This window comes from Oryx dammah, unplaced genomic scaffold, assembly GCF_014754425.2.
Source record: "Oryx dammah isolate SB20612 unplaced genomic scaffold, SCBI_Odam_1.1 HiC_scaffold_5, whole genome shotgun sequence".
Lineage (NCBI taxonomy): Eukaryota > Metazoa > Chordata > Mammalia > Artiodactyla > Bovidae > Oryx > Oryx dammah.
Window position 1 is genome coordinate 84,078,708 of NW_024070189.1, and position 15,503 is coordinate 84,094,210.

The window sequence follows — 15,503 nt, forward strand, 5'->3', positions numbered from 1 at the left end:
GCCAACTAAGGTCTGTCTAGTCAAGGCTATGGTTTTTCCTGTGGTCACGTATGGATGTGAGAGTTGGACTGTGAAGAAGGCTGAGTGCCAAAGAATTGATGCTTTTGAACTGTGGTGTTAGAGAAGACTCTTGAGAGTCCCTTGGACTGCAAGGAGATCCAACCAGTCCATTCTGAAGGAGATCAGCCCTGGGATTTCTTTGGAAGGAATGATGCTAAAGCTGAAACTCCAGTACTATGGCCACCTCATGCGAAGAGTTGACTCATTGGAAAAGACTCTGATGCTGGGAGGGATTGGGGGCAGGAGGAGAAGGGGACGACAGAGGATGAGATGGCTGGATGGCATCACTGACTTGATGGATGTGAATCTGAGTGAACTCCAGGAGTTGGTGATGGACAGGGAGGCCTGGCGTGCTGCTATTCATGGGGTCGCAAAGAGTCGGACATGACTGAGTGACAGAACTGAACTGAATGATAATTCATTATATATTAATAACTAAATAACCTTTAATCCATTTAAGCAATTAAAAAACTAAAAATGTGAACAGAGAAAACAAGTCCACAAACAATGAAAGAACAGACTTAAAAACATTCAATGAAATGTCTATAAATAAAACAATCATAACTGAAATAAAACACTTAGTGACTATATTAAGCAGTGTACTGCACATAGTACAGTTAACAGACATGAGTTTGAGCAAGCTCCAGGAGTTAGTGATGGACAGGGAAGCCTGGTGTGCTGTAGTCCATGGGGTCGCAAAGAGTTGGACACGACTGAGCAACTGAAGTAACTAACTAACTACACACAGATGACGAGAGAATTCTTGAGCTGGAAAAAATAGCTGAATATATCATGGTAGTGTAGTTCAGAGTCAAAGAGACAGAAAATCTTAGAAAGAGGTTAAGAACTATGGGGGTGAGTGTGAAAAGGTAATTTACATCTAATAAGTCTAATAGGAGTATTAGAAAGTGTCAAAAGCAGACAGTAGGGGGAGAGGCCATAGTGAACAGATATTAGTTTACAATTTTCTAATGATGTTGCAAGATAAATTCAGATCTAGGTAGTCCAATAAATCCAAAGTGCTGCTGCTAAGTCACTTCAGTCACGTCTGACTCTGTGCGACCCCAGAGACGGCAGCCCACCCGGCTCCCCAGTCCCTGGGATTCTCCAGGCAAGAACACTGGAGTGGGTTGCCATTTCCTTCTCTAATGCAGGAAAGTGAAAAGTGAAAGTGAAGTCGCTCAGTCGTGCCCAACTCTTTGGGACCCCATGGACTGCAGCCTCCCAGGCTCCTCCACCATGGGATTTTCCAGGCAAGAGTACCGGAGTGGGGTGCCATTGCCTTCTCCGAAATCCAAAGTGGGAAAACTAAAAAGAAATGCAGAGTTCACACCACATCACTCTGAAACTGCAGAACAACAAAGAAAAGGTGAAGGTCTTAAAAATAGCTAGAAAAAATATATAGATTACAGTGGATGCTAGAACACAACAGAATATTATCTTCTGTATGCTGTGATAAAAATAACTGTCAACCTAAAATTCTGTACCCCAAGAAACCATCTTCCAGAGGGAAATAAATTAAGGCCATTTTCAGGAAACATAAACTGAATTTTCTACAAAAAGTTTCTTGCCAAAGTAAATTTTAGAAGAGGTGTTTTAGGTAAAAGAGAAAACAATTCCAGTGGAAGGTTTGAAATATATGAATAAATAAAGAGGGAAAAAACTGTTAAGATACATGGACAAGTAATAAAATATCAAACAATAATAATAATAATGATTAATCTGTTGCAAACAGGGAGTGGAAATTGGTTGGACTTTTTTACCTTGGAAGGGGGAGATCAAAGTGTAACCATTCTAATATTCTTTTACTGTTTATATGTGGGTAAAAATACAGACAATTTTAGGCTTTAAGTTATTATATATGTATCCTCAAACAGCCAGGATAATCACTAAAACCAGAGAAATAAAGTATATATTTCTAAACAATTGATGAAAAAGAATGGGCTGTGGAAGAATGGAAAGAGGGAATGAAAGGACAAAAGCCAAAATAAATCTAAAAAAAGAAAGTGAGAAACAGAAAATAACAAAAAAGAGAAGGTACAGGGAAAGTACAATAAACGAGAAGCAAAAAATAATAATAATAGAAATAAAACAAATGCATTAGTTACTGTAATAAACACAAATGAATTTACATATCAATTTAAAAGATAAAGATTTTGAGACCATGTCCCCCCAAATTTAGAGTTAGGCTGTTTAAAGAAACATATTTAAAACAAAAGAAAAATAAAATAAAATAAAATAAAATAAAACAAAAGGAAGCAGAAAGGTTGAGAGAAAAAATATCCAAATAGCATATATTTAAATCTTCCACTCCAATTCACAAAATGCGATGCAAAAAGACATTAGATAAAACATATCAAAAGAAAATATTTAGAAACGTATCAAGAGGAAAAGAAAGAAAACTTTAGAGAGTCAATACATATCAAAAAAGGTTCAATTCACTATGAATTAACACTTTTAGACAGTCATTAATGCTATAACATAGCATCAAAACATTAAAGCAAAAACTTAAAAGGCCACATGGAGAAACTGAGAAGTCTACTACCAAAGTGGAACATTTATACAACTCTGTAAGTAACTGATAGACATAGTAGATAAAAGCTAGTAGTTCTAGGAAAAATTTGAACAGAACAGTTAACAAGTTTGATCTAACGGATATAGCTATCCAACGAGAAAACACAAAACTCAAGCCCACATAGAAGATTTTCAAATCAGGGGCACCCCTGACACTTCTAAACCACTCATGTGTCAAATACACCAACACACTGGAAATAATGTAATATGTTAAAAAAAAATGAGTAGGAGCTGAACAGGAATCTGTTCTAGTCTCAGAATTTGGAAGTCTTCAATGATATTGTGAGAGCTCCACAAATGTGTATTTACACTGAACACTGCAATGCAAATAAAAATGCCTCATAATATTTAGGCACTACTAATATTCCCACTAATGGATATTCCATTTTGACTAGTAAAATACAAATTCATTTAAAATTATTACTAGATATCCAGCATTTTGTTTCATTATGTATTTTTCTCAAAGATATTGGGTTATCATAATGTGTAGATCTGAAAACATTTTTGATGTTAAACAGGAGGTCTTCAAATTCAGTAAACATAATTAACTACTATAATTAACCATAATTAGTTAACTATAATTAACTCCTATAGTTTGAAAACCTTTCATCAGTCCTATAAGATATGCTGGAAGAAACCATGTCACTGTTGAAAGGACTGAGGGACAGAAAGAGAGGACTGGCAAGTAAATCATAACTAATTTTCATAAATTCTACAATTAAGTCTCTTTAAGGAGATCAAACCAGTCAACCCTAAAGGAAATCAACCCTAACAGTCATTGGAAGGATGATGCTGAATTTGAAGCTCAACACTTTGGCCACGTGATGCAAAGAACTGACTCGCTGGAAAAGACCCTGATGCTGGGCAAGATTGAGGGCAAGAGGAGAAGGGCGGCAATAGAGGATGAGATGATTGGATGGCATCACTGACTCAACGGGCGAGAGTTTGAGATGGTGAAGGACAGGGAAGCCTTGCATGCTGCAGTTCATGGGGTATCTACTTTCAATCCTTTGCATCAAAAACATGAAAATGAGATACAGACACAGTGTAGTGTGATATCTCATAGTTAAGATCTCTCCAAAAATACATTACAAAAGGAAAACAGTGCCTGAGAGCTGGGTTATCTCGTTTGCATCTCTGAACTGCATGGTCCTTAGAAAGTACTGTGTTGAAAATGTGCCACATGGAAGAATAAAAAGGAACCTCCCATACAACTAAGAGTTGTCAAGACATGCCATCCCTTGAAATATGGAATGATTAGGGGCAAAGAAAGATGAAGTCTGTTTATAATACCATTAGAACAAATTATTCTAGTGCTTGGTATGTGTTTAACTGCAGAACTGATATGTCATAAGTAATGTGTGTGTTTAACTGCAGAACTGATATGTCGTAAGTAACGAAAACATGTCTATTCCTCTAATAATCTCCTATCACCCTCGCTATACTCCCAGAAGAAGGTTTACATCAAGCCTTATTTAAAGCCACACTGAGAAAGAGGAAGTAATCCATCTTCTCTGATTAAAATATAAATCTACCTTGAAACAAAATAATGGTACTCTTATCAGAGTTTGTTTCACGGCTTGACATTTAGTCTAAACTTGATTTAAAAGAACTAACAGTTAATTATACAATGTGATGAAAACTTGGTAAAAGATGGGGAAGGTTGTACCTTGAAAAAATACATCTCCTGTTGAATGGGCTTTCCTCATTAAAAATGAAGGGGTCAACCAGAAAGCCACAATGAGGTGAGCTCAAGTCAGAAGACTAGTGATAGCATGTATCCAACAGATAAAAATCATGGCCTCAGACTTCATCCCCTGATTCTGCAGGCCTGCACTTGCTTCTCTGAGGGTCTGGCATCAACCTGAGTTCCATCTGACTAATTCTGCAGATTCTTGCTATTTCTAAAATACTTGCAGGTTGCATTTGTGTCTCCATCATACACGACTAACTAGAACCAGGAAGAATGAACGAGAAAGAACCACTGTGGTTCCTTGGTTTACTTCTTCCTTTAAAGCAGTGGAATTTTTCTTCCTCATTACCTAACTTTCTCTTTCAAGGACATTCTTTCTTAATTAAAACTATGCCCCCTGACTCACCAGTCATTTTTGTATGATTTTTCTGATTAAAACTAAGACACTATATAGTGTATGGTTTCATCCCTGTCTCCTCTACCCCTTTTCAGTTCATTTCAGTCGCTCAGTCGTGTCGGACTCTTTGCGACCCCATGGACTGCAGCACATCAGGCCTCCCTGTCCATCACCAACTCCCAGAGTTTACTAAACACATGTCCATTAAGTCAGTGATGCCTTCCAACCATCTCATTCTCTGTCAACCCCTTCTCCTCCCACCTTCCATCTTTCCCAGCATCAGGGTCTTTTCAAATGAGTCAGTTCTTTGCATAAAGTAGCCAAAGTATCGGAGTTTCAGCTTCAACATCAGTCCTTCCAATGAATATTCAGGACTGATTTCCTTTAGGATGGACTGGTTGGATCTCCTTGATGTCCAAAGGAATCTCAAGAGTCTTCTCCAACGCCACGGTTCACGGCACTCAGCTTTCTTTTTAGAGTCCAACTCTCACATCCATACATGACTACTGGAAGAACCAAAGCCTTGACTAGATGGACCTTTGTTGGCAAAGTAATGTCTCTGCTTTTTAATAAGCTGTCTAAGTTGGTCACAGCTCTTCTTCCAAAGAGCAAGCGTCTTTTAATTTCATGACTGCAGTCATCATCTGCAGTGATTTTGGAGCCAGAAAAAAATAAAGTTCTCTATGTTTGCACTGTTTCCCCATCTATTTCCCATGAAGTGATGGGACCAGAGGCCATATCTTAGTTTTCTGAATGTTGAGCTTTAAGCCAACTTTTGCACTCTCCTTGTTCACTTTCATCAAGAGGCTCTTTAGTTCTTCTTCACTTTCTGCCATAAGGGAGGTGTCATCTGCATATCTGAGAGTACTGATATTTCAAGTACTATTGCCTGGAAAATCCCATGGACAGAAGAGCCTGGTAGGCTACAGTCCATGGGGTCGCAAAGAGTCGGACACAACTGAGCGACTTAACTTACTAACTTACTTAATCTTGATTCCAGCTTGTGCTTCATCCAGTCCAGCATTTCCCATGATGTATTGTGCAAAGAAGTTAAATAAGTAGGGTGACAATATACAGCCTTGATGTACTCCTTTCCTGATTTGGAACCTGTTGTTCCATGTCCAGTTCTAACTGTTGCTATCTGACCTGCATACAGATTTCTCAGGAGGCAGGTCAAGTTGTCTGGTATTTCCATCTCTTGAAGAATTTTCTACAGTTTGTGGTGATCCACACAGTCAAAGGCTAGGGCATAGTCAATAAAGCAGAAGTAGATATTTTTCTGGAACTCTCTTGCTTTTTTGATGACCCAGCAGATGTTGGCAATTTGATCTCTGGTTCCTCTGCCTTTTCTAAATCCAGCTTCAACATCTGGAAGTTCACAGTTCATGTACTGTTATGTACTGTTGAAGCCTGGCTTGGAGAATTTTGAGCATTACTTTACTAGTGTGTGACATGAGTGCAATTGTGAGGTAGTTTGAGCATTCTTTGGCATTGCCTTTCTTTGGGGATTGGAATGAAAACTGACCTTTTCCAGTCCTGTGGCCACTGCTGAGTTTTCCAAATTTGTCTCTGCTTTCACAGCACTTTCACAGCATCATCTTTTAGGATTTGAAAGAACTCAACTGGAATTCCATCACCTCCACTAGCTTTGTTCATAGTGATGCTTCCTAAGGCCCACTTGACTTCGCATTCCAGAATGTCTGGCTCTAGGTGAGTGATCACACCATCATGATTATCTGCATTGTGAATATCTTTTTTGCACAGTTCTTCTGTGTATTCTTGTCACCTCTTCTTAATATCTTCTGCTTCTGTTAGGTCCATACCATTTCTGTCCCTTATTGTCCCATCTTTGCATGAAAAGTTTCCTTGGTATCTTTAGTCTTTACGATTCTACTGTTTTCATATATTTCTTTGCACTGATCACTGAGGAAGGCTTTCTTATCTCTCCTTGCTATTTGGAACTGCATTCAAATGGGTGTATCTTTCCTTTTCTCCTTTGTCTTTCGCTTCTCTTCTTTTCTCAGCTATTTGTAAGGCCTCCTCAGACCATTTTGACTTTTTACATTTCTTTTTCTTGGGGATGGTCTTGATCACTGCCTCCTGTACAATGTCACGAACCTGGGTCCATAGTTCTTCAGGCACTCTATTAGATCTAATCCCTTGAATCTATTTGTTACTTCTACTGTATAATCATAAGGGATTTGATTTAGTTCATACCTGAATGGTCTAGTGGTTTTCCTTGCTTTCTTCAATTTCAGTCTGAATTTGACAATAAGGAGTTCATGATCTGAGCCCAGTCTTGTTTTTGCTGACTGTATAGAGTTTCTCCATCTTTGGCTGCAAAGAATATAATCAATCAGATTTCGGTATTGACGATCTGGTAATGTCCATGTGTAGAGTCTTCTCTTGTACTGTTGGAAGAGGGTGTTTGCTATGACCAGTGCATTCTCTTGGCAAAACTCTCTTTGTATTTGCCTTTCTGTATTCCAAGGCCAAATTTGCCCGTTACTCCAAGTAATTAATTCTTGACTTCCTTCTTTTGCATTCCAGTCCCCTATAATGAAAACGACATCTTTTTTGGGTGTTAGTTCTAGAAGGTCTTGTAGGTCTTCACAGAACCGTTCAACTTCAGCTTCTTCAGCATTATTGGTCGGGCACAGACTTGGATTACTGTGATATTAGTTAAACCTATTTAGGAGTTTGGGGTTATCCTTCAAGCATTTGCAAATGCATGTAATCAACGTCCATCATCACATAGAGTGCTGCACAGGGACAGCATATCCTGATCACAGGATATGTGATCCTGTGTTGCTCACAGTTCTTCATGGGCTCTCACTGTCCTCAGGATCAACCTGAAACTTCTTAGAAAGGCAGTTAAGAGCCTCAGAAATAGAATCGTCATCTTAACCCATCTTCAACCACTTTCTTACTTAGCTCTCCTCCCTAGGCGACCCTTCCCACTGCCTCCCACATCTACTCACTTTCAGCATCTGCAGTGCTGCTCAAGCCTTTCTCTTTGCTCAGCATAGTCCAACTGCTCGGTTCCCACCCATCTTTCAAGGTCTGCATCTTATCAGTGCTCACTTTCAAGAGAATTTTAACTATGACAATCAGAGCTTTCTTTTGGATTTACAGCATTTATTGGCTAAGGAATTATTTAGCAATTAATTACCCACTGCCTCCAACTTTCTCTTATGTTTTTATTTTTCACATTATGTTTTCTTGAGAATACTCCATGGCAATATTGCACACTGAAACTTCTGTAAAGCTCAAGCAAACACACTAGGATACTGTGGCAACATCACATTACCTTGCTGCTACTGCTGCTAAGTCGCTTCAGTCGTGTCCGACTCTGTGCGACCCCATAGACGGGGGTCCACTGTCCCTGGGATCCTCCAGGCAAGAACATTGGAGTGAGTTGCCATTTCCTTCTCCAATGCATGAAAGTGAAAAGTGAAAGTGAAGTCGCTCAGTCGTGTGCAACTCTTAGCGACCCCACGGACTGCAGCCTACCAGGCTCCTCCGTCCGTGGGATTTTCCAGGCAAGAGTACTGGAGTGGGGTGCCATCACCTTAAGGACTTTTCACTGCTTCCTCTCCATTTTCTGAACTTCGCTTGTTGCTGACTGGCACTTCTGAGTTGCCCATGTAGGGTCCCTGCGAGCTCTGTGTGCACAGCGATAGCTGGCACAGTAACTAGGATACAGAATCTGTTCACTGCTGCCTGCCAATCGGGCTTCCCCGGTGGCTCCGATGGTAAAGAATCTGCCTGCAATGCAGGAGACACGGGAGATGTGGGTTAGACTGCTGGGTCGGGAAGATCGCCTGGAGAAGGGAATGGCACTCCAGTATTCTTGCCTGGAGAATTCCACAGACAGAGGAGCCTGGTAGGCTCCATGGGGTTGAAAAGAGTTTCAAAGAGCCTGTCAATCATCACTGACTCATTGCTGACTGCCAGTCACTCTTCTTGCCTCCACTGCAACATGGAAATGAAGTATTAATAATGTCATGAACATTAAAATGATACAAAATGATATAAGGGTAATTAAGTTGTGCTATGAAAAATGCTTCATTGTCTTCTTCCATCACATTTTAACATTATAATTAATTTCTTAATTTCATTGAATAATAAAGAAATAACATGAAATTTTCAAAAAAAGAAAAAAATTAGGTATGGGTCTACTTTTTTTAGAAATGACATCTCTTAGTAATCTTTGTTAAAAAAGAGGGCTGTTTCCTGGACATTTTAAAAAACTTGGTGGAAAACATAAAATAAAAACAAATTAAGAATTTCATTTTTATACTTAGCATAAAAGGAAATGAGAAAACTATCCCATTTTATAATTTAAATGACCATTAAACTGTCCTGCCATACGAAGGTATTTCTTATACATAAGAGAAAAAGGAAGCTTACTGTTGCCTTATAATGTTGTAAATATTCAGGAATATAATAATATGTAACTAAGGAATCGGGGCAGCATTCAGTATATGCCACACTTAGAATAACGCTGCAGATAACATGCAGTTTTCTGCTCAAGAAAAAAATTGAGAGCATCCAGCTCATTATTGTTAGCATATATATGGTTACAAAACCAATAGCATGGAGATACTTATGACATATATAATTCAATCATAAATAAATTCCATCTAACAAAATACAGACTCAAGATTCAAAAAAAATCAAAATCAAAGATCTCTTACCTATTAAAATTCTAGGCTTATTTTTTTCTTATGTGGAAAACATATACTTATTCCAAATGAAACATAGTTAAATTCAAAAAATTTTTAAGCTGCTTACTTAATTTTAACATTGGTTTTGCAATTTTGGAATGTCATTCTCCCCTCCTTAGGGGCTTTCCTCTGTTTCTGGGTTGGGATATTGATACGGAAATGAGTGGAGACTCCTGGCTGGCATGGGACTCATGTGCCACGGCTCCTGGAGCTCAAGCAAGCTCTCTCACATTCTGAGCACTGGAGACCGTAACTCAGTACCACCACATCATCTCCAGCAGTCAAAGGATGCAAAGCAGCTACTAATTAATATTAATGAAATTCTTATGTTCAACCCCATCTCATTCATTCATTTGCTGGTTTGCCTCTTCATTCAGAAAAAGACTTACTGGGCCCAAACTTCTATGGAAACGACTGTATCAGGTCCCGAGGACAGAAAGCTGCATAAGGCAGAACCTAATGGTGCTTACAGTCTGGCCAATGGGTAAAGCAAAAATACTGTGACACTGTGATAAACCCAGAAATGAAAGAAAGTAAAAAATATTATGAGAAGGGCTGACTGACTTTGTCCAAGATGTAAATGTGGGTTAAGCAGGGATGGCTGTAAAAACAGTGATGTCTAAGTGGGGATTTAAAGGATGAGTTGGGTTTTAATGAGCATAGTAGGGGGAAGTCAAGATGCTTCAGGCAGAGAAAATACTGGGCAGTGTACTTATGTACCACAATAAGAGAAATATGTGAGGTGGTAGGTGGTTAGAGATGAGTCCTGAATACAGGCTGGGTCAGGCTCTAAAGGGCTTTGAAAGTTCAGGTAAAGGCTAGAACTTTATATAAGAAGCAAGAGATAAAGAGTTTATCATGGTTTAATGGTAAACCAAATATCTGAGGTTGAAGAAAACAACCTCAGTAAATTGTTAGGGATTTTCATCATGATTATTCCAATATGATGAAGTTCATGACTAAAAAAAAAGGACTTAGAAACTTAAGAAATAAGGGAGAAAGAAGTAACTTAGAAATGTGATCTAAAACACTAACACTTGTTATGGCAAATTCTGCCTTCTCACCAGGTGGTCTAGTTGTACAACTCATTCTCAAAGGCCTTCAGTTACTCCACATCGTCTACCAAATAAAACACATGCATCTTATTTGGCATTTTCAGAACTTCACAGTAATAATCTCACTTATGTCTCCAGGCACATTTCTTCTGGCCATTTCAAGAATATAGGTTTCCTAAAGTCAGGGTCTATGGCAACCAGCCAAGGATGTTCATTGATGACCCCTAAACTGACAATCTCCCTATAGGATTGAGCACATGCCTGTTTCAAGAGGAAGACTGTGTGTGTGCGTGTGTGTGTGTGTGTGTGTGCGTGTGTGTGTGTGTGCACGCGTGCGTGCATGTGCACATTCTTTTCCTATACAGTTTAAAAAAACTAAGACAAGTGTAGGTTGTTCTGCTAATTTGCAATTCTGTTAAATTATGTTAAATGAATCAGACTTAGTACGCAGTGAGCCAACTGATAACACTGACCCTAACAACAGTTAATTTGCTCAGTTTTATAGACTTAACATTTATAATGTATTACCAAGTGTAAGACAGAACTCTGATTCATTTGTAAAGAACAAATAATCATCATTCAAATCTTTTCAAAACCAACTGTCCATGTGGTGGGAGAGAAACCACTCATGCTGGAGGTCTTGAGATCTAGGCAAAGGATCTCCGTTAACACTGAGTATCTTAGGAGACGGTATAGAACCAGAGTAACACAGGTGCCTGGAGACCTGGATTTAAATCCTGGCCCCATGGATCAGCCCTGAAACATCATATAAGTCGTTTAACCTCTCTAAATCTCAATTTCTTCATCTACAAATCAAAATAATTATGCTTATCACACAGGGCTCTTCCAAGGATTACATCCTCATTCTCCTATACCTCTTCCTCCCCCTAATGATGATAAGTAGAAAGAATAAGGAATATTTTATCACATATTTACTAGAAGGAACTGAAGTACAGAGAGGTCAGTAGCTTACCCAAGGCCCTCCCACTATGTGATAGTAAGGTGTAGATGTCCAAGGCCTCACACATGGTATGTGCTTGATAACTGGCAGCTGTCAGTGTTAATACTGCCACCTCAGTTTCTTCTTTGACTGCTACTTTTCGACTACATAGCATTCTGAAACAGGATCTTCTCACTCATCTCTTTGCTGTTGGATGGCCACAGCACGGTGTTTGGCATCTCAACAAGTGCACTCAGGCCTTTCTATTGGTAGCCTATGAGCTCTAGCTTACATCGTAAATTCTCTGTAACCTCCATCCCATCAGTTCAGTTCATGTGTACATCATGTGGGTACATAAAGTCCCTGGTGCTTAGGGACTCACACACCCTCCCAGTGGGGATAGGAGATGGTCACTGCCCAGACAGTCATCCTCCAGGGAACCAAGCAATTTCAGTCTTTGGGTGCTGGTTTGAATTCCCTAATTCAATTCCTGTACTACAGGAATCTTTAGTGATCTTAAAGTCTAAAGCTTATTAAAAAATAGATGACCTACACATGACTGCAAGCACTGTTTCATCTTTCTAAATAAAAGAGAACATGCAAATATATCTGGCTTTAGTTAAAATATGTTTAAAACACAAAATTAAAGGTACTGATTCCTTTTCTGTATTAACTATCTTCACTAGAATAAACACATGCTAAGTAAATAAGACACTGACTACATTCATGATTCATAACAATGAAAAAACTGTTAATTACTACACTTCGTCTCCCAAAGCAGATTTTTAAAAATCTTTCTCGTGCCTTTGTGTCTGTAACATTCAGCAATGTCTTGAGGAAATCTTTCTTCATTTAAAAAATGACTCTGACAACATAAAGCAAACCCAAATGGCTTCTGATACTGAAGTTTGTGACATGAACACCTGGCTGACCAATCCCTCGATAGCGGTGCCATAAACAGCTCTTTCAGCCACTTTCCCAAAGGTTTTATCATTGTGGCCATCTCCATACCTGCTTGGGCTGTTCTGTCAGTAGAAAGAAGCAGTGTATTGTGCCCTCAAAACCAGGAGGCTTACCGATGCACCGAGAGCCATCTGTTGAGGTTACATATCCACGTGGACAAACACAAAAGTAGCTTCCCACGGTGTTGGAACATTCGCCAGTTTCACATACCCCAGGAATGATGCTGCACTCGTCAATGTCTAATCAGGGGAAGAAGAAGAAGATGACTGAGAAAGGCCTTCCTTCATTAAACAGCTTTTAAAAGGGATCTTTAAAAAAAAGTGTATGAGAGCACTGATGGGTTGATTAGGTCGGATCGTATAACCTTGAAGATACTCTTGTTTCAGGCCCTAAAGAATTTCTCACACTATCTATGGGAACTGAGATGAAAGTAAACTCCCATGGCAGGAAAAGAAGGCCAATGAAAGCAAAACTCCATATCCTCTTTTTCCTCCTCAAATGCAATTTAAATTGGAAACAAGTAAAGATGTAAATGTTTTAGTTTCCATTCTACATCATTTAGGGACTTATCCTACTAGAGACTTAAAACACACACATACATATGCAAGGATTACATTTTTAAATATGAAATAAGTACATTTAAAATTTTATAGCTAATTTTCACATTAATTATCTGAACCAATGGAGGGTGGCAAACACCTTTTTTTTTTTTCTATTTGGCTTCAGGATATGTTTTTGTACTTACATCTGAATATGCGTATATCTGGCATTCTGGGAATTAACTTCAAACCTAAAATAATACAGTAAAATGGCAAAGGGCAAATGTGGGTGGCTTTGGGAGTTATCCAGTTTTCCTATTGTGCCTCCCTAAATTTATCCATTCAGCTTACTTAATGCCGGGACTAGTCCACTCCCTTTCACATTAATGAAAGGTCTGCTTTCTTTAAAATTTTCCCCAAACCAGGAAACCTGGCCATTTATATAAGCTTTATGTCCTTTTCTTCTAGTTCAATAAGCAGAGAGAGGTGGAAAGTCAAACAAAGCTACAATTAGGTACACTGGGAGCGACTTGCTAATACATTGAAAAGGAAATGAGCCAGTGTGAAGAGAATCCAGTCAGAGATGCCTGGGAATTAGCTGTCCTCTCTGAGCAACAGAGCTAGCAAAAACCAGGTGAATACAGGGAACAATTATAAAAGCCCAGATGATTACCAAAAAGTAAACTTGAGCTTTCAGTTTTTTAAAAGATGTCTATGTATATATATATATACACACAAGCATATATATAAATATATATATGTATGTATACTCAGTCGCTTCAGTCGAGTCTGATTCTTTGTGACACCATGGACTGTAGCCTACGAGGCTCTTCCATACATGGGACTCTCCAGGCAAGAATACTGGAGTGGGTTGCCATGCCCTCCTCTAGGAGATCTTCCCCACCCAGGGATCGAACCCACGTATCTCCTGCGTCTCCTGCATTGCAAGCACATTCTTTTACTGCTGAGCCTACGGGGAAGTCCTATATATGAATATGTATATATACACACATATATACATACATACATAAAGACACATACATATGCTTAAGTGCATTGATAAAAAGCACAGAAAAATTATATTCTAACTATAAATACAAGGAAATAAATTTCAAACCCCATAATTTAAAAATGGTTGACAATGCCTTAAATTTCTTTCCTCTATTTCTCTATGTGATCCAACCAGTTCATCCTAAAGGACATCAGTCCTGAATATTCACTGGAAGGACTGATGTTGAAGCTGAAACTCCAATACTTTGGTCACCTGATTTAAAGAGCTGGCTCATTTGAAAAGGCCCTGATGCTGGGAAAGAGTGAAGGTGGGAGGAGAAGGGGACAACAGAGAATGAGATAGTTGGATGGCATCACTGACTCAATGGACATGAGTTTGAGTAAACTCTGGGAGTTGGTGATGGACATGGAGGCCTGGCATGCTTGTCTGTGGGGTTGCAAAGAGTTGGACATGACTAAGCCACTGAACTGAACTGAACTGAATTGCTCTATTCATTCTTTTTTTCCCCACCATTTATTCTGACAAGTCATTCGTGCCTATAAGCAGTATCATGAAATAACTATATGCCTATGTCTTCTTGGAACGTTCTAATTCAAAAATATTACCAGATTCAGACAGTTTCTAAAATAATATCTTCATTAGAGGCTTAACAGTTAGCCACTGAAGGCACAGTGGTACAAATCATAATCTATCAATTCCCCTAGAGAGTCCAGAATTCTAACATGAATTGGTTACATGAAGACCAAACATATAATGTGGTAAAAGAGTTACCATCAGATTTAATCCAACAAAATAAAACCATATGTGCAAAATGAGGGTCTGTTGAATCTTGTGTTGCTATCTTAGTGCGGGGCATCTTAATAAAACAACGTAGATTCAGAAGAGAAAGGAAACCAGAACAGCTATACTGTGATCACCAGATAAATAGATAATCACTTCTAGATAAGGAAGACAGAAAGAGCAAACCACACAGAGTAAAGCAGCAAGCACTACAAAAGTGAAGAACCAAAACTTACTTTCTGATCCTCCTACGTCTAAAGGTATGCCAACAACCAAGGCACTTATGGAACCTAAGACTAAGCCAAATTCTTAAAAATCAGGTTCCTTAAAGTCTTTCATTTAAGCATTTACTCTTGTTTTCAGGCATTTCCTTTCATAATAAAGTACTTCTTTGTGCTCTACTTTCAAATAGCCCTTCTGACAACAGAAAGAGTAGAAATTGAAAGATGTTTGAATTTTCTTTCAAGCGGAAAGAAAAAAACCCTGGAACACAGAAGAACACATGGAATAAGATTAAATCTGTGAGTTTTGTGTTAAATGTTTTGCAAAAACTCCACGTTTCTTTCTTAGAATTAAGTAAGAACCTTAAAAGGTCAGCTTCAAAATAATTATATGTAAAAAGCTCTCAGTAAAGTATTTAAGATTTCTATATGAAAAGTAGATCTGCTCATCTATGCCCTCCTTTGGCTTTGACCACATCCTTAATGCTGTCTTCCCTGACGGGAGCAAATGGCTACAGCAGTTCTAGGCTAGATCTTTG

At 38.7% G+C, this 15,503-nt stretch overlaps 1 protein-coding gene across 1 annotated transcript in view; it reads right to left on the reverse strand.

Annotated features, from left to right (window-relative positions):
* Window positions 1-15,503, reverse strand: part of FBN2 (fibrillin 2) — a 226,740-nt gene that overhangs the window by 113,190 nt on the left and 98,047 nt on the right. Inside the window, exon 8 of the mRNA XM_040241764.1 lies at window positions 12,526-12,651. Within this exon, the coding sequence (XP_040097698.1) occupies window positions 12,526-12,651 (126 nt within the window). The remainder of the gene's footprint in view (window positions 1-12,525; window positions 12,652-15,503) is intronic.